General features: G+C 37.4%; 1 protein-coding gene across 4 annotated transcripts in view; it reads left to right on the top strand.

Annotated features, from left to right (window-relative positions):
• Positions 1-21,247, top strand: part of LOC124777373 (nucleoside diphosphate-linked moiety X motif 6) — a 110,612-nt gene extending 89,365 nt beyond the window's left edge. Inside the window, exon 7 of one of the 4 annotated variants that reach the window (XM_047252758.1) lies at positions 20,775-21,247. In XM_047252758.1, coding sequence (XP_047108714.1) covers positions 20,775-20,954 — 180 coding nt within the window. In that variant the 3' untranslated portion in view covers positions 20,955-21,247. Of the gene's footprint in view, positions 1-15,853; positions 15,971-20,774 lie in introns of those variants that run through there. The other 3 variants (XM_047252761.1, XM_047252757.1, XM_047252760.1) reach the window with 3 other exon arrangements.
• Positions 21,248-24,454: the final 3,207 nt, after the last annotated feature.

Raw genomic sequence — 24,454 nt, 5'->3', positions numbered from 1 at the left:
TAATGTTTATTCAATAAGATATAACTCAAATTTACAGAAAGTGGTCCTTCAATAATCACTTATAATGCAGACAGAAAATAACCTTATTAAATGCAGAAAGTTGCATTGAGAGTGTTACAAAAATGGTAGCAAAGTCCCCAAGCTAATAGTCATCAAAGGTGCTCAAAAAATCTTAAGTACATTTCATGATCACAATCTATGAAATATTCACCAGCTCACAATAATTCAGAGTTCAGCATGATGATTTACACACAAGAAATAATGAGTAGAAATTCATACTCTGTCTGCTGTCAGTTCCATAATGCAAGCGGTAAAGTTAGTTCTGCACTGGAGCATGTCCAGATCTCGTGAAAGTTAGCTTCTGTTCAAAAGTTAAAAGTGTTGCAGAGGCTGTTCACCACCCAGAACCAATCACCCACACGACTGGATAACACATGTTACCTTCTTCCAGATCAAACGTAAAAGTGTCTTGTATTGTTCGCCTGAGTGCACCCCCCATGAAGTGTTTGTCTTCACTTGACTGTAGCCATGTCCTGCCACTGTCAACTTTCATTGGCTGAAGGCCATCTCCATCATAAATACATTGTTCTTATGCTCTACAGACATTATTTTGACTCAGCTTGGCCACTTTCAGTACTAATGTAATATAGAGTGTGTAATGGCTATAAGAGCAGATATTTTTATAAGTGGTTCCATGATATATATATATACATCAGTGTGTTTGCCATTTTTTTCTCTCTGTGTGACAGTCTCCCACAAACACGTCATATTATTTACTACCTGATGTTTTCTGCACAGTCATAACTACACTGCTAAGTGGACTATGCGTATCAGCATAGATTAACTGATTTGCTCCAAGCATCCACACTTCAGTACCTGACCTGCTGCCCAGAGGAAAATAATCATTAATGGCATGGTCACATGTACTTGGAGCTATTAACCAACTTTTAAAGGGAATCTTGTAATAGCTATAATTGTTGTCTGTAAATACTGATGTAATGTTGTTCAGTACACTGTGTTCAGTCACCAATAGAAATATCTGCTCTTATACCCATTACACCCTGTATTATAGCAATATTTAATAAAGCACATTATAAACAATTGATCATACTCTGACTGTTGTATATTGCTATTAGTGAGTGTGAGTGGAGTGTGCCGAGTGTGGTTTCACCATGCTTGTGCTTGAATCGGCCAGCAACTGTATCAGTGTGGGCCGGCTGCTTTAGGCCACCTGTGGGAGGCATGCGCACAGTGCTGTCTCCACCATGCCGTCTGGTGGCAACTCGTGCATATATATGTGTGGAGCAGCGCTGACATGCCTTGCTCTTTGTTCTTCCAATTGTACTGCTCACATCAGTTGTTCCGCGTTTTGTTATGTGTGAATTCACTAGAGGCTTATTTCTTTTATTGTTTAGAGATTTATGAATAAAGCCATACCTGTGTTACTTGGATCAGTTTTGTGTTTTACTTGGTAACTACGCCAGGCAGTGAGGATAGGATGGTTTCTGCAGGTGCAGTCTTTAAGTGCTGTTCCATCAAGTTATTCATTGTGGATACCATGCTATCGGTATTGACTGGACAGCTTACTTTGGCAGTTACCATATGGTTGGCTTCCAATATGAGACAGGGTATCATTCACCAGTCCATCCATCCACTTTTCCTCCATATAATGATAGAGCTGAAGATCAGGAAGCTTACAAAAAAAGTCTCAGACAGCATTTTTTGGGTTTTGGTGTGAGAAACTCGAATTGTTGCAAAGACTTCTTCCTCTCATGGATTCCAACTAAAATCCATAAATTACTGTGTTAGAATGGTCCCTTTTACAAGAACCAGCAGCTCTTACATTTAATTACATGTGCAGTTTATTGTCCAAATAGCATAGCAAATGATCACATGAAATAGAGGCGCAAGTTGAATTCTACAGATGCCACAAGAAACCAAACTGGTTATACATAGCCTGGGGAGCTGCACTTCATGGCCTTGGCCATAAGGGTCAGTTTGTTACTGATGCCCATAATAACTCATACATACTCTATGATGCACGATGAAATTACCTGTTTAGCTTTGGACAAGGAAGTACGCCAGAAGTCTTTACTCTGTGAAAACCCCCTGTTTTGCAAATAGCACAATCTTTTGAAGTTTCTCAGGTAGTGAGTGATCAAATTACCAAGGCCAGTGCAAGCAACCATGACTGCCACAGAACCAGCATCAGTGTTCTCTGTTTCCATCTTGTCCTTTCTGTTTTGTCCAGCATGAATGTTTGGCATGCCCTAAGTGCTGGGCTACTTGTAATGCTTGCCAGAAGAATGGCCACATCGCCTCCATGTGCCATTGGCCAAAAGCTCTGGATATGGAAATGGATGTACACTGTGTGACTTGAGTGCTTGTGACTTCTCCCAAGTGGTTTATCAAGTTAAGCATTTTTTGGCAAGTGCTCTGGCTAAAGGTCAATAGAGTTATTGCAATGATGTTATTGAATTCTCAAACCTATATGAGTTTAGATTCACCATCATTGACTCCGGTCATGCAGAATCTGGTTGATCATAATGAACAGATTGTGCTGTTAGGACAATTTATGGCATCTGGCTCTTATAAGTCAGTGGTTCATTCCATTACGTTTTTGGTGGTTCTGATGCCAGTGTAGGGAATTTGTTTGGGATGGACACATTTCAGGCATTTTGGATTTTCTATCACCAAAGCAGTTGAGCTTGTGTCTGATCAGGTACCATATTCCTTATTGGAAACACTGTGTGAGGAGTTATTGGACTTGTTTTCAGAAGGTATAGGGTGTGCTTTGAATTTTTCTGCTCATATTTGTTTGAAATCCATGGCTCAGCCTCGTTTTTGTCGCGTGCATCCTATTCCTGAAATATCAGGTGAAAGCAGAATTGGACAGACTTCATTCTCTAGAAAAGTGCAAGCTGATATGGCTAGTGAACTGTCATCTCTGCTGTTTATAGTTCGCAAGCTGTTAGGGAAACTTTGCCTCTGTGGCGATGTCAGTACTACTGTCAATATGCAGTTGATCATGGATGCATATCCTTCCCCACACCAGGAGGAACTGTTGGCGTAAATATCAGGTGGCCAGTACTTTTCTAAAATTGATTTGTTTGAAGTGTAAGTTCAGGTACCAGTGGATGAAGAATCTTAGTGAGTTCTTGTTTTGAATACTCCCTTTGGTCTCTATCAGTATTTGCACATTCCTTCTGGTGTGGTTAGTGCCCTTACCATTTTCCAATGATTTTTAGAGCAACTGACTATGCATGTCCTGGGTTGTGTTAATTATCTGGAGGTTATTGTTGTCATGGGCTGCTGTATGGCCTATCATTTCAAAAAATTATGCACTTTGTTTTCTGCCTTACAGTCTGCAGGTTTACCTTGTAACCTCGCGAAATCTTAGTGCTTTCAAACTTCTGTTGTTTATTTTGGGTTAGAGGTCATGAGGGATCTGGCTCCCCCTCTGTCAGACCACATCTCTGTGGCTATATCTGTGCCTCGCCCCTCGTCCATGAAGAAATTTCAAGCCTTTCTAGGGAAGATACCCTACTACCATAAATTCCTGCCAGGTATGGCCACATTGGCTCATCCCTTGGATAGCTTGTTACACATGAATGTACCTTTTTTCTGGAGTCCAGATTGTGAACCTGCTTTTCAAATGTTGAAAACCAAACTGCTCTTGGCCCCTTGTTTAGCTATGTTCTCTCCAGTTCAGCACATAGTTTTGGTGACCGATGCCTCGCAGTATGGCCTTCACATAGTCCTCGTGCACTGATAGGCAGACGGCCCTGAACGACTTGTTGCGTTCACCTCTAAATCTCTCACTCTGGTCCAGGAGCATTACTGTCAGGTATAAAAAGAGATTGTTGCAATAGTCTGTTCTCTCTGGAAATTTCATGTTTTTTTGTATGATTCCAAGGTTCAATTTATTACTGACCGTAGATCCTCAGTTTCTTTGTTTGTCCCTCACAATTATTTGCCTGACAAGGTAGTGCACTGCCTACAATGCTGGGTACTTGTTTTGCTTTTGTCCACAGAAGACCTCTCTTCCAGAATAGTCATTCCCACCACATTATGGTGTGAGGTACTATGCCTTCTCCACCAGGGCCATTGGGAAGTTTCACGCTCTAAACTGTGAGCTAGGAGACACGTTTTTTGGCCAGTGATTGACGGTGAAGACATCAGTTTTGCCACAGCTTGTAAGCAGTTTGCCCAAAAACAATCAGCTCCCACCAGGGCATCCCTGTCCCCCTTGTCTGCTCTCGTTAGCCATAAGAATGCATTCAGATAGACTTTGTGGGTCCCTTCTTGAATTCCTATTGGCTCTTGGTTGTGCATGCATTTTCCAGTTTCCTTTTATTCTCCTTTGTGCATCAACATCAGCTGAGGTCACAATTTGTAGTCTTTGAGTGTTTTTCCTATTGAGAGATTACATTGTACCTTAATTCCGATAATGGGCTCCAATTTGTTTCTCGTACCTTTCAATTGTTTATTCCCATCACAGCATTCATCATATTACAGCTGTGCCATTCCACCCTCAATCAAATGACGAGGCACGACTAGTACATACATTCAAGTTCCAAATGAAAAAAATTGTTGTGGAGTCTTCACCAGATGACTCCCTTCTTCATTTTCTAAGCACCTATCACTTCATACGTATGGGGGAGTGGAGCCAAGCAGAGTTGCTTCACAGCTGGCAGCCACACACGCTTCTCCACCTTCTGTAGCCTGTGCCATTCCTGCCACAGTTGGGTTTGTCCAACCACTTTGTGCCAGGATTGCTGATGCGGGTGTGAGAATTTAGTCACCAGCCCAAATGGATACCAGCTGCTGTTGTCCACCACTGGGGGTGCTATCTTTGTGACATCCGTATGGCCAATGGGCTGGTGGCATGCCACAATCATCAGTTGCCCCCGTGATTGCTGCCAGAAGCTACTGGTTTGTATGTTGCAGCCCTTGTAACTGCAGCCCACCCTGCCACCCTCCACCTCGAGTCTGTCATCATCTGCTGCAGAGGTGCCCCCGTCCCATCGGCTGCCTCCTCCATGTACTGTGCCCTGGGGTTGCAGCTTCTGGGTGCTGGACACCAGTCCATCTTTGGCCCTGGGTCTGTTGCCACAGTTTGCTGTTCCCGTCAGATCACCTCCACTGGGCTCTTCATCATCATCGCCTCAGCCACCCTTGCCAGTAGGCCCAGCTCCATCTTCTCCACATTGAGATCGGACTGCTGCTGATGACACTGAAATGGCAGTGACACCCTCCTCTCCAGTGCTGTTGTCAGGTGCTGCACAGGCCCACCACCCTCCAGCATGTCCACACCCCTGTGCATTCCAGCCCTATGCTCCGGTGCCCACCCAGGACATCGTCCCACTCCCTCTGTCAGCCCCAGCTGCCGCCACCGCTCCGGATTCAATGGATGTGTCTCTCCTCCGTAGTCTGGGTGCCCACTTCGCACAAGCGAGAGGTGTGCTGTATCCTGCTACTAGTGCATGTGAGTGTGAGTGCACTGGGTGTAGTGTCACCATGCACATGTGCTTGAATTGGCTGCCAACTGTATCAGCTCAGGCCGGCCGCTGGAGGCCGCCTGTGGGAGGCATGCATGCAGTGCAGTCTACACCGTGCTGCTTGCCAGTGACTCACTCACATATGTGCGTGAAGCAGCATTGACTGGACTTGCTCTGTATTCTACCAGATATACCTGTCACATCAGTTCTGTGTCCTGTTATGTGTGGATTCATGAGAAGTTTATTTCCATTATTGTTCAGAGGTTTATGATAAAGTCATATTTGTGTTACTTGGATTGGGTCCATGTATTACTTGGTTACTACACAGACATTCACAATAAATATAAATAATGTTTGTTCATAAATAAATAAGACAGCATTCATGCTTATATGTGTTCGTACTAAATGACAAACAAATGTCAAGTGTCTTTAGGCACTCTCTTTGATGGTGATGTCAGCTAAAACATGCAGTTGATCACTTTTAAATTACATTGTTTTTTTTCTTACTATAATCATGTTTAAAGGAAGTTATTGTCAAAATTAGTAACATATTTCATAAATAACTATACAAGTGTGATAAGATATGAGGTATTCAAAATGCATTTAGTTGCTGTGTTATTGTGGAGGTATGATGTTCTGTCAAACATTTGCATAATGAAAAAATATGAGTATATAATAAATCAGTAAATAAAACAGTTACACATACTAGCTTTCCGGGATGGTAGGGGCAGTTCAGCAATATTATCTGAGGTATTTGGTCAATGTATAATATTAACCTTTGTAGTTTTTAAATTATTGAAAATATTATTGTTTCATTAGATGCACCTCTGAGATTGCCAATGTATTCAGATTTGCTTTGTTATGGAACTGTGTTTTATTACTGTATTTTATGGACTATAAGATGCACCTTTTCCTTCAAAAAATTGTTTCCAAAATTCGGGTGTGTCTTATACTCTAAATCAATATAAAAATGTGCAGTGTTTGATTTAAAATTCCTGCCAGTCTTAAAATTGGCCATATATGGTCCGTGCCATGGGAAACCTATCTCTTTCTTGCAACATTGGATTCAACTGGCAGCAGCAGTGCACCAATGCCACAAATATGAGCTGCGAGGATTCACAAGCTTGTTAACACTGTCTCCCTCCCGCACCGCCATCACAAACCCAGAACACTGTCTAGCTATGACATGTCATTGCAGTCTACAGCGCCAGTGAACTTGAATTTGTGAGTAGGGATATTGGTAACAGTACAATATTTTTGTTAGTAGCTAGTTTTTTAATGAAAAAAAAAAATGTATTCATATGATGTGGGCCATATATTGGAGAAGGATGTGAAAACAGAGCATGTGAGCAGCATTTTGGCCTTCCACCAACAGAAAAAAACCATTTGCGATTAACTGGATAGTGAAGAAGAACTGAAAAAAATGAGGAAGACTAAATGCAAAATAATCGAAATTAGAAGATGACGTATTTAAACGAATTCAAGGATACCATCAAAATGGCATTGGAATTAACACAAAAATGATTCAAATACATGCTCATAAGCTAGCACTACATTGGAAGTTAAGGGACTTGATTGGTGAAGTTGGTTGGTGCTACAGGTTTTGCGAATAGTCATGGTCATAAATGTGAACCAAAACCAAAATATCCCAGGAAATGCCACAAGGGTATGAAGAGGAAATATTACCTTTCCATCACTTCATTATTCAATGTCAAAAGAAAATGAGTGTGGAACTTAGTCAAACAATGAATATGGACGAAACTCCTTTGACATTTGGTATGTCGAGTAACAGAATTATTGCCATGAAAGGTGCTTAAACTGTAACTACAAAAAAGGGACATGAAAAAATGCACTTCACTATTGTCCATTCAAGTTGTCCTGATGGTACTGAATGAACTTAATCTAGTCATCATTTGCAAGTGCAAAACAATGCTGAAACCTTCTGAAATACCACCAGGTGTTGCTGTTCACATACATAACAAGCAGTGGATGGACAAAGGCGGTATGAAATTATGGATTAACAGAGTATGGGCAAGAAGGAAAGGTGCTTTATTGAAGAAGGGTTCATTTCTTGTGCTGTCAGTCAGTTTAGTCATAATTTGAAAAATTCAATAAAAGAAAAATATTATGAGAAGGAAAGTTGCTACTCACCATATAGCAGAGATCCTGTGTAGCAGATAGGCACAACAAAAAGATTTTCACACGTAAAGCTTTCGGCCAATGGCCTTTGTCAACAATAGACACAAAATGCACATACACACACTCGTGCAAACACAACTTGCACACAAGAGTCGTGTGTGAGTTGTGTTTGCATGAATGTGTGTGTGCGTATGTGTGTGTATTGTTGACGAAGACCATTGCCCAAAAGCTTTAAGTATCAAAATCTTTTTGTTGTTCCTATCAGCAACTCAGTATCTCTGCTATATGGTGAGTAGCAACTTTCCTTCTCATGATATTGTTACATTCCATCCTGGATTTTCCATTGTTTGATTTCAATGAAAGAAAAATTGAGACAGGGAAATAAAGAGCTTGCTGTTATTGTGGGAGGACTTACTTCACAATTGCAACCTCTTGATGTCTTGATAAATAGACCATTTAAAGTATGTATGAGAGAGGAATGGAACAAATGGATGATGGATTAAAGCCAACATGAATTCATGCCGTCTGGAGCTTCAAAATGACCTACAATCAAACAAGTGTGTCAGCAGATAAAACAGTCATGGTCTAGAATGAGAGAGGACACTATTGTTAAATCTTTCAAGAACTGCAGCATAAGTAATGCTCTAGATGGCAGTGAAGACCATCTTATATGTGATGAGTACAATGATGATGATGAACAGGATGAAGAAGAATAAGAAGAAGAAAGTTCAGATGACAATTTTCAGGAATATTAAAGGTGAGTATGGTTTTAAAAACTAAGATCTTTTTTAGTCTGGCTTTGAAATCTAATAATAAAAATGGTAAAAATATTACTTTTTTCAAAAACTGCTTAAAAACTAAGGTGCATAGTATAGTTTGTAGTGTCTTATGGTTCGTAAAATATGGTATAGAATTTCTAAGAGCTGTAGGTAGCCATATTTCAGTCTGTCTTGCACTTTGCCACTTCTAGTGCATTGTCTGTCCTGTGTCTAATTGAGCTCTGCCATCCACATTCTCCCTGCACTGGGTTTGACTCATTTCCAGCCAAGCACTGCACCCCTTCATACATGGGCTGACCAGCTGAGGTTGCTTGGCCTGAACTGGCCATGCTGTTCCTGGGCGTATTGGCTTGCATTCATTCACAAAACAAATTCCCCTCACCTCATACCAATTCTAGGAAGCCAAAAAATTTACCTACGTACACGTAACATTACAACGACACAAAGGCAGGCTTAATAAAATGTTCAGCATCACCGTGTCCAATGTTGGTTGGGTCTTTTTCGGCAGTGGTGGATTCACACGTTTCCACTGCTTGCTTTTCTCATTTGTCTCATGGTCATAGTGATACATGCAGCACTCATCCGTGGTGATTAGGCAGTTAAAGAAGTTACCTGGATTAGACTGACACATTTGTAACATTTTTACTTATGTTCGCTTTTTCCATCACTGCCTCAATTGTGAAATGCAGTTTTCAAGCACTTTCACTTCTCTTGCAGTTCTCGATTCTTTATAGAAGGACAGTCTGTCACTTCATTCTTCGTCATTCAGACTTGTTTGACCATGGTGAAAGTGTCTATGCTCATAACCACTGTGTCATACAATGGTGCATTGTTGCCATACACTTCCACGAACTCAATGTGAATTGTTGCAGCTTCATTCCTTCCAAATGCAGAAAACAGATTACCACAGTACATTCCACTTTATCGATGGGTTGCACCATTTTGGATTGGCTCCTGTAATGGCATGCTACGGCACACTGGTGCAAGGATTTGATGTGTGCAAACACGTTGTGCGACAACGGGTTTGTCACATTGTCATTGTTGCTGTGACTACTACGCCATCAGGGCTTATTAACTACTTTGATCAATATCTAGAAAATAGCCTGAAACCTGATCTCGTAACCTACATTCTTCTTTTCTGCATTTCAGCTTGTCTAGACATGAAAATAAAGTTCTTGCTACTTTGAAAAGAGTAAGGAAAGAATGACAGTAACTTAATAGTTATTGTATTAAATAATAATGTGTATTCAAAAACTCAATTGTTTTCAAGTGATGAAAAACAGCAGCCAGTCATCCTTTTCTTGCAGGTTTTATTCGGCAAATCTAGATTTCGTCTAAAGCGTAGCCATTATCGATTATCAGTCATTGATAATGGCTAGGGACTAGCTGAAATCTAGATTTTCCGAATAAAATCTGCAGGAAAAGGATGACTGATTGCTGTGCTCTATCATTTGAAAGTCATAAAACAACCATTGAGTGCACCCAAGTTCCTAATGGAAGGTAACCTGATGAAATCAATTGTTTCACATACAAAATCTTTTATAATATGCATCATTTGTTGTATTCTAACCAGTACTTGGTACAGCTCGGAGCCAAAGTCTCCACAAAATTGCATTCTTGTTCTGAAACAAGTTGTTTGGGTAATTCAGAGTACTGTTAGTTGTGTACCTAAAAGTTATAAATTTTTACACCACTTGCCTAACAGATTTATAAAGCAGTGCGTAGCTCACAAAACAAAAGAAATATCTCATCTATTGAGTTCAAGCAAAAGCTCACTATTATCAGTTCTGTAAATGCAAAGTCTTAAAGTTTCTCAGTATCACTCAAAGATGTCCGTACACAGCCATTCGATGGCTCGCATTTCCGGTTGCAGATTAAACTACAGTGAACTTCATCAAGGAGCTTGGCACCATCCAAAAGTGACACACATTGGTGAAATTCTTTGAGCAAATAAATGGTGAGGCAGCATGGATGTAGCATTGTTTCCATAAGGAATGCTCGTTACTAAAACACCAGCACTCTTTCCTTCATGTTTAAAGAAGCTCGCTCTCTGCATACTTAAACTTCTCCAATAGAGATCATATTGTCTCTGTAACTTTTCCTATTGTAAATCTGTACTGTAACATTTCATATTAATTTTGCTATCATATCTTATACAGCTATCATATCTTATACAGCTGTATTGAGTTTTCAATCGAACCTTGAGCAGATTCTACCTTCTGGACTGTCTCTGTTGTTACTGCTGTATCTTTGTAAGATCCATTAAGTACACTGTCATTACTTCTTATATAGTGTATAATGCTGTATTTTCTACACTCCAGCTTTTATCCAACTTTGGGATAATCCATTAAGTTTTATGTCTTTTAGTTCAAAATTCACATTTCTGTAAAAATAACAAAACATATTGAAGATAATTTTACCAAACCTTCTAGATCATATTTGTATATCAAAACTAATATACCATCAAAATTTCAGTTTTATATCTCTGTTCCTTGCCAGGTGTACCATTATCAAATATAGCAATGTTTGTCACAAATGCATATTGGAATTTGCTCAAACTTAGTATTTCTTACATGTACATTATTCTACACTATTTTATGAGTAAATTACAAAATTCTAACAGTACTCAATTTCTGCGTTACACAATAGTGCAACTCTTTGTCCGCCATGATTACATACTGAAGGTGCACTTGGCTTGATCTTGAGGCGGAGTAGGGGAGTCCCGCTTCCCCACAATGTACCTATAAACAAACAAACAAATTAATTATGTAACTATTTTTTCAAGGCGATAACAAAACTGTGTGACTATCCCTCATGTGTTACTTCACACACACACACACACACACACACACACACACACACACACACTGAAACTTACGCAATGTCCTTGAGGAGTATTCAACACACTGAGCTTCCCTACCCTCATTAGGTGAAGTGTTTCATATAACAGAGCTTTGGGGGTGGCTCTCATCAATTTCATAACCAAGTAGAAAATACTGTAAATCTTCACATGGTTCATGCTAGAACTGATTGTGTATGTTACAGTGCCTGATCACCTTACACTTAAAAAAAAAAACTTTATATTGACCAATTAGAACTATGTAACAACTTCACTTCCTCTCCTTTCTTTCTTGCTGTGTCCTGTTTTTCCTGTTTTTCCAGCAGTCCTTCATCTTCTCCCCATGTTGTCTTTTGCTTTCTTTTTTTCTGTCCATGTTGTTCCCAATTTCTTGTTTCTTCTGCCTTGAAAGCCTTCTAAATTTAGAATTTTATGCTTAGAAAGGTTTATTTGTGTTATTTCTTATTCCCTAATGGTTTCTTTCTAGTTCGTATTTCTGTAATCCATGCTATTGTCAATTTCTCTTTTGAGAAATACGGGAATATAGTTTTTTCTAACATGTTCTCTTTATTCAGTAGATGTGTCCTCTAAGATGAATCTTCACTTTGCCATTACTTCTGATATGTTCATAGGTCTCCTCGTTTCTTCTCATTTTCCAAACATCTGTAGTTTTTATTTGCATTCATTATATTTATAATAATCCGTCTTTCCAGTATCTCTATTCTGTAGGCCTATAGCTTACAGTTTGTCATTAAGCATTCACATGCATATAAGCATTTTGGTCTTGCCACAAAAGGTATAGTGTTTTAGTTCAGCTTTCCTTGACACGCACTTCTTGTTGTAGATTCTTTTGCCAGCCATATGCTCTATCTATTCTATTAACTGTAACATCTATTACAATTTTTTCTAGTTCGTTCTGCCGCATGGTTTCTGCAAGATGCTGAAATCCATAAAACTTTTTCTATAACATAGTTAAACAGCAAATGTGATGAGCTGTCTCTTTTTTTTCTAATGCCAGTTTTTGTTTTAAATGGCTGAAATACTTCTCCCATAAATTTAAGTTTAAGATATTGTATTGGTTACAGTTTGATGAATTATGTTTGCTAATTTTGCTTTAATACCAAATTCTCTAATAATTTTATCTATTGTTTCTCTGGCTGCCAAATCAGATGCTTTCTTGAAATAAATAAATTGTACTATTATAAGTTTCCCGGTTAACGTTCTGTGGCAATTATTGATTTCAAGTTAAAAAGTCTGTTCGTACAACTTTTCCACCTATTACTTTTTCTCTTTTTGTGGTTCATTTTTCATCTTGTCTTTCCCAGAGTCTTGCGTGTCACATATTTTCACAGTACTTTTGTGAAAACTACAACGTTATCATTGATTTTGGTATATTATTCAAGTGTCATCATTGTCTACACAGGCCCATAGACAAAGTGAGTTGTTAATAATGTCTGCAAAAAGCTGATTGTTTTCAAAAAGCTCTCTGTGTTATACACTTTCACACAAGGATGTAGTCATCCCATAGGCTTACATCATATCCATATAGAAGAGATCAGTGCTTTTTTTCTAAAAAAAAAGTTTGAGAGTACTCCGGCATTTGATATAATGCAGTGGAAATTACTTATAACTGAAGCATGGGATACCCCCCGTCTGCTTTTAGCCATGACGTCATCAGCATCATCATGGTAGTGGGACCGTAGAGACGCCTATCGGTGGCTCGGCATTCGAGTGTACACATATCCGTTTAGAACTACCATCGCCCACTATTAGCGGACGAGGGCTCTACATGCTTGCCAGACTGGCTGCCAGCAATTCAGTTGTCGAGAATGGTTGCTGCAGCTTCGAAATGCTTGAAACAGTCAACGACATCACTTTTCCCACCAAAAACTGCACTGGTATCGTTCGTATTGCAATTACCAACACGGAAAAATGAAATAAAAAATTTATGTCCGTGAAATAAATCTTTGACACTCTTCCAAGTTCTCAACATCCTAAAAATATTACTTTGTCGACAAAAAAGTTTAGGGGTATGCATCCCCCAGCATTCCCCCAGAAAAACAGCACTGGTAGAGATAATGCAAATATCTGCCTCCTTTTTAAGATGAATGGTTCTGTAAATGCAGTTGAAGCACTTTATTGGATTGTCTGTCAGATAATTGTGAAAACTCGTTTAACTGAAGGAATAAGAAGCACACATCCATGTTTTGACATACAGTTATAAAGTTTTCCCCAGAGTGAACAAAGCAAATATAGTGGCTTATGCAGGTGGTTGTGGTCTGGTGGACCTCGGTGCAGTTGACTGGTTCTTGCATTATGCATTCATTGGGTTAGTGTTGGTTACAAGCTTTTCTATCGAAGATTCATCTTCCAGTAGTATGTTTTCATTTTTAAATGGTTTCTTAATATAGTTTTTTAAATTGTGGTTTTAATAATACTGCTGTTGTGTTAGTGATCTACACGGGCTGTTGTGTTAGTGATCTTCACGGGCTGTTGTGTTAGTGATCTACATGGGCTGTTGTGTTAGTGATCTACATGAAATGGAAATTTTCTTTTAACATTTGAGTCCAAGAGATATTAGTTTACTTTGTCTGTGCTGTCACATGGTGATATCTTACTTTATAAGTGGCTTTGTAGGAGGTATGTCCATTTACTTCATTTTGGTTGCACCTGTGCATCTTGTAACTGGTGTTCTGCAGGTGTCTCTCTTGTACATGATCAGTGTTAGTGTGTTGGTAATAGTGTTATCTTGTGATGTTTTAGATGTAATGATAACAGAGATATCAGATTATCACTTAGCTATGAGTGTCTTTTAAGGAGGACATAAGATGAACATCAACAAAAGCAAAACGAGGATAATGGAATGTAGTTAAATTAAGTCAGGTGATGCTGAGGGAATTAGATTATGAAATGAGACACTTAAAGTAGTAAAGGAGTTTTGCTATTTGGGGAGCAAAATAACTGATGATGGTTTAAGTAGAGAGGATATAAAATGTAGACTGGCAATGGGAAGGAAAGCGTTTCTGAAGAAGAGAAATTTGTTAACATTGAGTATAGATCTAAGTGTCAGGAAGTCGTTTCTGAAAGTATTTGTATGGAGTGTAGCCATGTATGGAAGTGAAACATGGATGATAAATAGTTTGGACAAGAAGAGAATAGAAGCTTTCGAAATGTGGTGCTACAGAAGAATGCTGAAGATTAGATGGGTAGATCACATAACTAATTAGGAGGTATTGAATAGAATTAGGGAGAAGAGGAGTTTGTGGCACAACTTGACTAGAAGAAGGGTCCGGTTGGTAGGACATGTTCTGAGGCACCAAGGGATCACAAATTAATCATTGGAGGGCAGCATGGAGGGTAAAAATTGTAGAGGGAGACCAAGAGATGAATACACTAAGCAGATTCAGAAGGATGTAGGTTGCAGTAGATACTGGGAGATGAAGAATCTTGCACAGGACAGAGTAGCATGGAGAGCTGCATCAAACAAGTCTCAGGACTGAAGACCACAACAATAACAACAACAACAACAACAACAACAACAACAATGAGATGGTGCCTGTGATTGCATTCATTTATGTGGCTGGGACATGGGTTGTCACCTGGAATTTTAACATCAGTGTGGACTTAGTACTGTACTCATTAAGTGTGTATGTGTAATAGGAAAGTCAGAATCTTTAGATAAAGAGGACAGATCACACATACATTGATGCCTGCAGGTGCACAGACTTTCTATTACTTCTTTTCCTGGTTTCACTTTGCGAAAGTCTGGTTTCTCCACTTCGTATGGCCATATGTTAGTGACAAGCTTAAGCGAGGACCATTGTAAGTTTACATTGATTTCATGGATTGTTTATGTTTTATTTCATTCAATGTGGTTATGCTCTTTTATGTATGGGAACCTATTGTGTTTTATGTAGGCCCAATTCTTTTAGAGGTTTACTGTGTGGCCGTAGAATATATTTTCTGCTTACATGCTGTGTGCCAGAGAATCACTGTATTACTCTCTTTTAGTTGACTTACATGGATATTCTGTACGTGTTGTGTTATCCTCTCTAAAATGTTACTACAAGATTTATTGGTTTTCTTAAAGTTTGAGAACACATATAGTCATCACATTTAACTGTAATTTTTCAGATGCACCTGAAGATTGTACTGTTGTTCTGAATCCTGGTTGTGCTGCCCTTTTATTGAAAAATAAAATTTAATACAACTAGATGCGGATGTTATCAATCACGAATAACCATTAATTTAGATTTTTACTGCTTCTGGTACCAGTGTCACGTTTTTGGTTGCTTCTAATTTTTCTTCAGCATATACTGCTGTCTTATTGAGTTCAGCAGTGGCTACCAAAGAGTCTTAATTTTTTCATTTACTGGGAGTCTTTTATAATAAACATGCAAGCAAACTCTTGTAATTGTGTTGCAAACAATGGGGAGATTTATTGTCAGGATATACAGGAACATATTTCTTGAAACTACGTGTCATAATTATGTCCCTAAATCTATAGTATTCAGTATTTGGTAGCCTGAAAAAAAATGTGCATTTCATCTTAGCACTGATGTTCTTAACTTGCTAATTTTATGTTACTTTACAAGGCCAGCTGTAGTCTCAGCCAAAGTAGCAGCACTGTTGTGTTTACACTGATGAAACAGAGGTATAAACAGTTGCATTTTGGAGTGCCACCATGTGCTAGTTGACAAAATGATCACTGAAGTAAGTGCCTACTTTCTAAAAGAACACAAACACAATTTACACATTGTAACTGAGTTTTAGTTGCACTGTCCATTAAAGGATGTGTTGTCTAATGATCTTCATCATTTTCTTTATACAACTGTACCTCTTTCGATTATTTGTGTAAAGAGGAAAAGTGCAAGCTGCTGTCTCTCTCCTTCTCTATTATGTTTTCTAAGATGTGACAGAGGAAATGAAATAAACTATCTAAAGTCCCTCTTATTTATGTCTGGATGACATAGCGATTGTCAAATGTATTAAAACAGTTCTTGCATATTTTTGTTTACTGAACACCTGTATATATATATATATATATATATATATATATATATATATATATATATATATATATATATAAAAGGAGATGCTGTCATTCAGCAATAACACTGTTCATTTCACTTTGCCAGCATTGATTGAGTATTTAATGCGTGTATTTCAGGTTTCATGTAAAGTCCCTAAAACGTTAAAAAGTAAAGAACATAATTAATTTGTGGATATTTGCAGTATTTGTCCTTGATCAATTATGTATTTAGGTGTATTTCAAAGTGAAGTTGATTCATTGATTTTTATTTGGTCGCATTTGATTACATTTTGTACAAAGTGTGTACTTGTAATATAGGACAACTTAAATCTATTTTCTTGCAGTATTTAACCTATTCATTACAATTTAATACACCAAAGCGGCAATACTTATAATAATGTTGCATATATTTTTCACCCATTTTATAGATCCTGAGAATTATTTACATACTATGTTATACTGGTAGTTACATTTTTCTCTTAATATTCATGCTCTCATGTTATTTACGTATTATAATGTGTTCAAATATATCTAAAAATAAAGATGATGTGACTTACCAAACGAAAGTGCTGGCATGTCGATAGACACACAAACAAACACAAACATACACACAAAATTCAAGCTTTCGCAACCAACGGTTGCTTCGTCAGGAAAGAGAGACGGAGAGGGAAAGATGAAAGGATGTGGGTTTTAAGGGAGAGGGTAAGGAGTCATTCCAATCCCGGGAGCGGAAAGACTTACCTTAGGGGGAAAAAAGGACAGGTATACACTCGCACACACACACATATCCATCCGCACATACACAGATGCGGATGGATATGTGTGTGTGTGCGAGTGTATACCTGTCCTTTTTTCCCCCTAAGGTAAGTCTTTCCGCTCCCGGGATTGGAATGACTCCTTACCCTCTCCCTTAAAACCCACATCCTTTCATCTTTCCCTCTCCGTCTCTCTTTCCTGACGAAGCAACCGTTGGTTGCGAAAGCTTGAATTTTGTGTGTATGTTTGTGTGTCTATCGACATGCCAATGCTTTCGTTTGGTAAGTCACATCATCTTTATTTTTAGATATATTTTTCCCATATGGAATTTTTCCCTCTGTTATATTCATAATGTGTTCATTTAGTTACAGCACTTCTATAACAGTAATAGTACCATTTTTCATTCATTGATACATATACTATTCTACACTACAAAAATTCTTTTTCCATTAAATGATCCTTTAAAAGTTTTTGGAATGTCTTTTTTTTGTTAATGCATAGAGATGGAAATGTCAGTATTTTTAGACTATGGAAAACAGTACTGCATGAGTCTTCTTGTTCAAGATGGTCCTAAAAGCTTTTTTTGCAATGTAAATATTCTTTTTGTATTTTTGCTGCTGGAATTCCCCCAAACAGTAATTCCATATTGTAGGTATGGCTCAAATAGAGCATGGTGCACTGTACATGGAAGCTTCTTGTTGGCATAAAGTGCAAGCTGTTTCATAACAAATATTGCAGTGCTTAATTTACAGCAAACATTATCTATATGTTGACTCCATCGGAGCTTATTGTCAACTGTAATCCCCAAAAATTTAATAGTGGTAACCTCTTCCAGTCTTGTTTCATCTATGAATATATTTATGTGTTCTTCCTTTTCTCCATTTGTGAACACCATGAACATTGTCTCTTTCAGATTTAAAATTAAGTCATTTTGTATAAGCCACTGTGCTGTGTTTCTTTGACATAAACACACTTCTTTCCAGAGATTTCAGATTTTTTTCCTACATTCATTAGTGTCATTTCATCTGCATATAGTATTTTTTGTCTTTATGACTAACATCGATATTGTTGAACAGAAGTGGGCCAAGTGCAGATCCTTGAGGCACTCTGTACTTAATGTTTCTGATTTCAGATTTGCATCCAGTTTCTGTTTCCACTTACTGCTTTCTGTTGCTGATGTATGATTTTATCCACTTGGCTGCAAGTCTATGAATGCCATAGCTTTCAAGTTTTTCAGTAAGTGTGGTATGGTTTATTGTGTCAAACACTTTAGACAAATCCAGAAACATAGCAGACAGAGTTTGTTTTGTCTAATGCATCTATAATGGATTCTGTGAGGCTTGAGATGGCGGTTTCTGGTAGATTTCTGCTTTTGGAAACCATGTTATGCCGGAATCGGAATACTGTGTTTCTTCAGGAATATGGTCAACCTACTATGCATGAGTATCTCTAGTATTTTTGAGAAACCAGAGATTAAAGACACTGGTCTTGTAGTTATTTGGATCATTTTTGTCTCCTTTCTTATATATTGGTACTACTTCTCTAAATGAGCAATTTGCAATATCCAAAAGAGGTTTGATTATTTCTTCATTCACATGTTTTATTAAATAATTTAATACTTCATCATCTCATGTGGATTTTTTGGGTTTTAATTTCTGGATTATTTTTATGACTTCTGTTTTTGTCACTGGTTCCAGGAACATTGAGTGGGGTGGTTGGCCAAGTGTTTTAGCATGCTTTGACCACTGATGATTTGTTTCCCCTTTTAAATTTTGTATGGCATCTCTGAAGTTGTTGTTTAGTACATTAGCAATTAACTATGTTGTCATTAATTTTCAATGACTCAATAAAATTACTGTTTTTTAAATTTTTGGCTATATCTTTCACAGTTGATTATATCCCATGTTGTTTTACCTTTTCGAAGTCTGACACACAAAATAATTTATTTCATTTTTGCTTATAATTGAAATCAGTCACACCAGTTCAAGCAGCATGCATCTGATTACTTTCTATGCTTTTACTGAGAAATAACAACACACACCATTTTACACTTGGACTCTGCTACTCACTGTCACATGACCAAGATTAGTTCATGTAAGGCAAGAACTACACTTTCCTGTGCAGGGCAAAACATATTCTCCATTAACGAATATTATGTTGAGTGTTTTGACAGTGTTCACCTAATCTCCATAGCTTAAATAATCAATTATAACTTAATAAAATTGGTTGGTAACTTGAAGAAAAGGTAATTGATGACATCTACCTAACATACGTTTAAAAAAGTAGTAAGAAAGCTACATGTTTTTATTAATTTATATTCCATTCAGACATATACATCAAGCTTGGATATATACATCAAGCTTGGATGCTAATGGCCTTGTTCAGACTCACACATATGTCTTCATGACACTCATGAAGATAACACTAAATGTAAATGTAATTTAACTGGGTGGATAAAAAAGCTACTCATAAAGCAACGAGAGGAAAATACATATATACAAGTATTGAAATTTCCAAGCTTTTGGAGCCACTGGCTTCTTCTTCTGGCAGAAATGTTGAAGGGGGAGAAAAAGGGATGAAGGAAAAGGACTGGTGAGGTTTAGTAAAATGATTATAAACTTATGAGAACACACTCTCTCAGAAAATTTCACTGGTGAAATCTTCTTGAATTACCAGCCAAGTGGCATCGTTATCTTGAAGCAACAGTCTGACAAGTAACCTACTTGACACCCTAAGCCTGAAGATGATGAGTAACAATACTTATTGAAATGTTGCTTTGAACTGACACTGCTATGTTGACGATAACCTGAAAAGATTGCATCAGAGTATAAACATGCATCCCTGCTAACTTGTAACACACTTCTGAGTTGCTTAAATAAACTGAAAGTACTTTGTTATGGTGTTGGAAATCATTATTTCACAATTACATTGTTCAGGATTTGCCATGTGGTTGCAGTCATGTTTTCTATGTCAGTAATGTGTGAACCTTCCTCTCCAGCACTGTATTGAGGAAAACATCTGTTGATGTTTGGATACTGACATGCTAATCCTTAGCATTTAGGAAATCTCAGTTGATTTTATAGATCATTGTTGTTATTCTACATTGAATTTTTCATGGATAACATTCTTTATAGAGTAAATAAACACTGTAATGAAAGTTTCTTTGGTGGACGTGGAATCACTCAACTGGAAGAAATTTGTCATTGTAATAAAGGCATCCACATTAAGACCAAATTATGGTATTTTGCTGTTGCAAAAATTTATGATAATGTTAACAGCTGTACTTATTTTCACTGTTATAGAAATACACATAATTGCATGTGTAAATATATCTGAATATGTGCTGATGGATATGTGTGTGTGTATGAGTGTATACCTGTCTGTTTTTCCCCCTAAGGTAAGTCTTTCCGCTCTCGGGATTGGAATGACTCCTTACCCTCTCCCTTAAAACCCACATCCTTTCGTCTTTCCGTCTCCTTCCCTCTTTCCGTCTCCTTCCCTCTTTCCTGATGAAGCAACCGTAGGTTGCGAAAGCTTGAATTTTGTGTGTGTGTTTGTTTTTGTTAGTGTCTCTATCAACATACCAACACTTTCATTTGGTAAGTTACATCATCTTTGTTTTTAGATATATATCTGAAATGTGCTACAGTAATAGATATAAACATTTTGAAGATATAGTACTGCACTATTTGTTCTATTGTCTTTTGTAATATAGAATTTTCAAACAGATTTCAGATTATTTGACTGATTCTGGAGTCATTGAAACCAACCGATTTTTCCTGAGAAAATATCTTGAATATGAGAAGTCGGGAAGCATTGTGGGATGTGTAAAAAATATTCATCCACTTCTTAAAAAACCTCAATGTTTGTATAGTATAGATAATATGAAGGATGCATCCAAAATATAGGAAACAAATCACTAAATGTATGTAGCAAAAGTAACAGTATGGTGGTCATTCCTTCTCAGTTGACAAAAATGGTTAATGAAATATATCCAAACATATAATCATTACTATGTTGCATTTGTATTACACACTGATGTCATATTAACCAATTATGATGAAATGGCTGGAACTGTTGCAGTGTAATACATATTATTATTTAATTCAAGATATAACTATTACTTCATTATTTGAATGACTGTGATGTTAGTTTTATTTTACCATAATTTATTCTATAATTAATTGTGATACAGTTGGTTTCATTTTATTGTATCAGCCAACAATAAAATAAGTTTCACTAATAACATTAAGCTTGTTTCTTTCCTAGATATATATGGAGATTTCATGGCATGTTGATGCAATAAAATGTTCAGAAGTTACTAACTACATCAATCAATAAGGTGTATGTGACATTCTAGGCAGCATACTGTCTTCACATGTTCTAGTGAAATACCCATGTGATGCAACCTGTTTTCCAATACAGGGTGATTAAAAAAAGTGTCCCACATTATTACAGGAAACACTGCTGACCAAAATTAGAAAAAATCTAGAACTATATTCTCAGAAACAAATACTCATTGAGATATGGACCATTTTTCTTGCGACAAGAACAGTTAGTACTCAGTAGTGCACACTTTCTTCCTTTTGACATTCGTTGCTCATTTCCTATTGGTTTCTGTCTCTGTACTTGGCCCTCATTTGTACATCATGTCCCATGAATCTCATAATGAAGGATAGTTTTCAGGGATATGGAATGAGTCAACTTAGACATTAACAGGCAGATGCATTTATGAAAGTTAACCAACAAATTATGACTAGGGCTAATCTGCTCACACTGATAATTATGGAAATTACTTCTAATTTACTTTATATATGTGTATTTGGAGAAAAACTGCTACTTTGAAAAAAAAAGGGCTGATCTTTATCCTCTTACACTACTCAACTACTTTTTTATGTATTCAGACAAAGCATTTATTTACACTGTATATTATCTGCTATCCATACACTGACAAAGTATATGCTCACATTTGTATAATATTAACATTTTGCAGTATTTACATCCCTGAATATTCTGATATGTTGTGAAGGTGTGACTAATGACAATGAGACATTTTTTTATTTTGTTTTTTAATATTTGGGAATTTTTAATTTCATGCTTGATGTGTACAAGCAATGTGTTATAGATTTTTGTGCCAGAGTACAACACTCCCATCTGAACCCTAGACAGGGATGCATAATCTGTATGGAAATAATTTTTACTCCTATTATTTTGGTTGTGAATTAGTGTGCACTGTAAATTCTCTCTTGTTATTAATTGCAAATGCCTTTTGGGAGTATATGTATTGGCATATAAGTCTAAGAATCCCTATGTATGTGAAGAGGCTTCTTAGAGATGTTCAGTTATTTCCTTGACACAATTACAGAACTCTGGAGAATTAATATTTTTTTGTACCATAAATAAAGTTATGCAATGTACACTTGTCAACTACATCAGCCATTCTATAAGCATTATTTTGAGGCTGTGCTGGCATCAGAACAAGATTAGTGACTCCATGGAGAATGAACAACTTAAGCATTGAAAGGAAGTGCTACTATTCTGTGTAGGAAATGGCAGATGTGGTATTCTGCTGTGGTTTAGTTTGTGCTCCATCTCTAGTAACCTCATCTTTGACAAGGCATCAATTCTTACTCTTCTTTCCTTTTTCCTTAAATAATCTCCCTCAGTATGTCTCAGACCGAGCAGCTGAAGACCCTTAATCTTCTTTTCTTTCTTTTTAAATAATCTGCCTCAATCTGTCTCATCTTAAATATGCCGGCCTGAGTGGCCAGAAATAGTGGTCATGTGTGTGTATGTGATGTGTGCTTGCTTATGAAGACTTTGGCCAAAAGCTGAATGTATAACAGTCTTTTGTTTTGTGCCTGTCTTCAACTCAGCATGTCATCTTCACGGTGAGTAGAAATCTATCCTTTTCATAATATTGTTGATATTTCAGCTTGGACTTTCCATTGTGACATTTCATCTTAAATGCAATACATTTGAGCATGGGATATTTAACACATTAACAGCTGTGTGATGAAATGTTTTGTGAAACAGGAAATAAATATTGTTTTGGAGAATACTATGGTTGTAACAAAATTATTTGTTCTTATTTTCTTTAACTGTATGACAATTACTGGGCTTGTTTCTACTGTGTGATAGTGTGACCTAGAGTCATCTTCAGATGACATTAAAGTCTCCAATGTAAGACCTAGAATCACCTTCAACTTCTCCCTCCCCTCTACTCCCAGCATCATGATGCACCCTTTTTCCCCTCATTTTGTAGTTGGTGAAGGAAGTGCTGTATGTCCTAGACTGTTTTCTCTGCTAGATAAATGTGCTGGAAGGCCTGAAGAACACTAAGGGTATAGGGCTTATGAGAAACTTCTTATTTCGCTTGTATCTCATCTGCCTCAGTACCCTCAGGATCACATACGGGTACAACTAATCACTGTGAGCTGTGGAAGTATTTGGCAGGCTAACCCTGAAGATGCAACCCAGCAAACCCAAGGAGCAGCTTAAGGAATTACCTTGTACTGAGCAGTGAAATTGTAGTGCTTATCTTAAGTATTATGAGACAAAGTTCTCAAAATCGTACTTTATTTACTTCCTTTCCTGAAATTTGTCAAATCTAAAACAGTTCTGAGTTTTTTTAATAAGCCAGGTGGTGATTTATATGAAAGACAAGTATTTGTATGAATCCCAAAAGGCTTTGTCTTTCAGAAGTAACTACCACAAAGATGCTCTTGGGTGGACAAGCAGTGAAATGGTATGCATGTTTCTCTGGTACAAAGTAAATTTTGTATGTGCCATGAAGAGATGCCATATGATGTAATGTTCGCTAGGCTTAGGACAGTAGCTGGCAATTGGGCTGCTACGAAGCATCCTTGTGGCCAGTGTATGAGTAATACAGTTATGGATGGAAGATATATATGTCCCAATACCTTCAGGTAAGGCTGGCAGATTGAAATCAGTGCATCCACAATAAAGCTAGAACAGTATAAAATGGAGTACACAAACTTGGTCTGCCCCTTGCACTCAGTGCACAATGTGTTTTAAAATATTAGGTGCTTTGAGGGACCAAATGTTCAGGTCCATCAGATATAGAAATTAAAATGGTGTCCTTCATTTTAAGTTATGAAAGATGAGAAACATAATGTGGATATGTAAAATGAACACACACATTTTTCACGGGAAAATTTTAATTGTCTTTACTGTGCACCCTTCTAGCTTCCAAACAACCATCTGTATATGTTTTGCAATTGCTGTAAGCAGAGCTAAAAATGGTAAAATATTTCATGAATAGAGACCACTGATTGAGGGTGCTTGACATGGAAGTACATAATGCAGTTAATAGCTACACAGCTATTGCAAACATTGTTGCACTTCAAATACTACTTTGAGAGATGATATTCTTGTATACAAACTG

Source organism: Schistocerca piceifrons, chromosome 2, assembly GCF_021461385.2.
Source record: "Schistocerca piceifrons isolate TAMUIC-IGC-003096 chromosome 2, iqSchPice1.1, whole genome shotgun sequence".
In the NCBI taxonomy this organism is placed as follows: domain Eukaryota; kingdom Metazoa; phylum Arthropoda; class Insecta; order Orthoptera; family Acrididae; genus Schistocerca; species Schistocerca piceifrons.
This window is presented reverse-complemented; position numbering and strand designations above follow the sequence as displayed.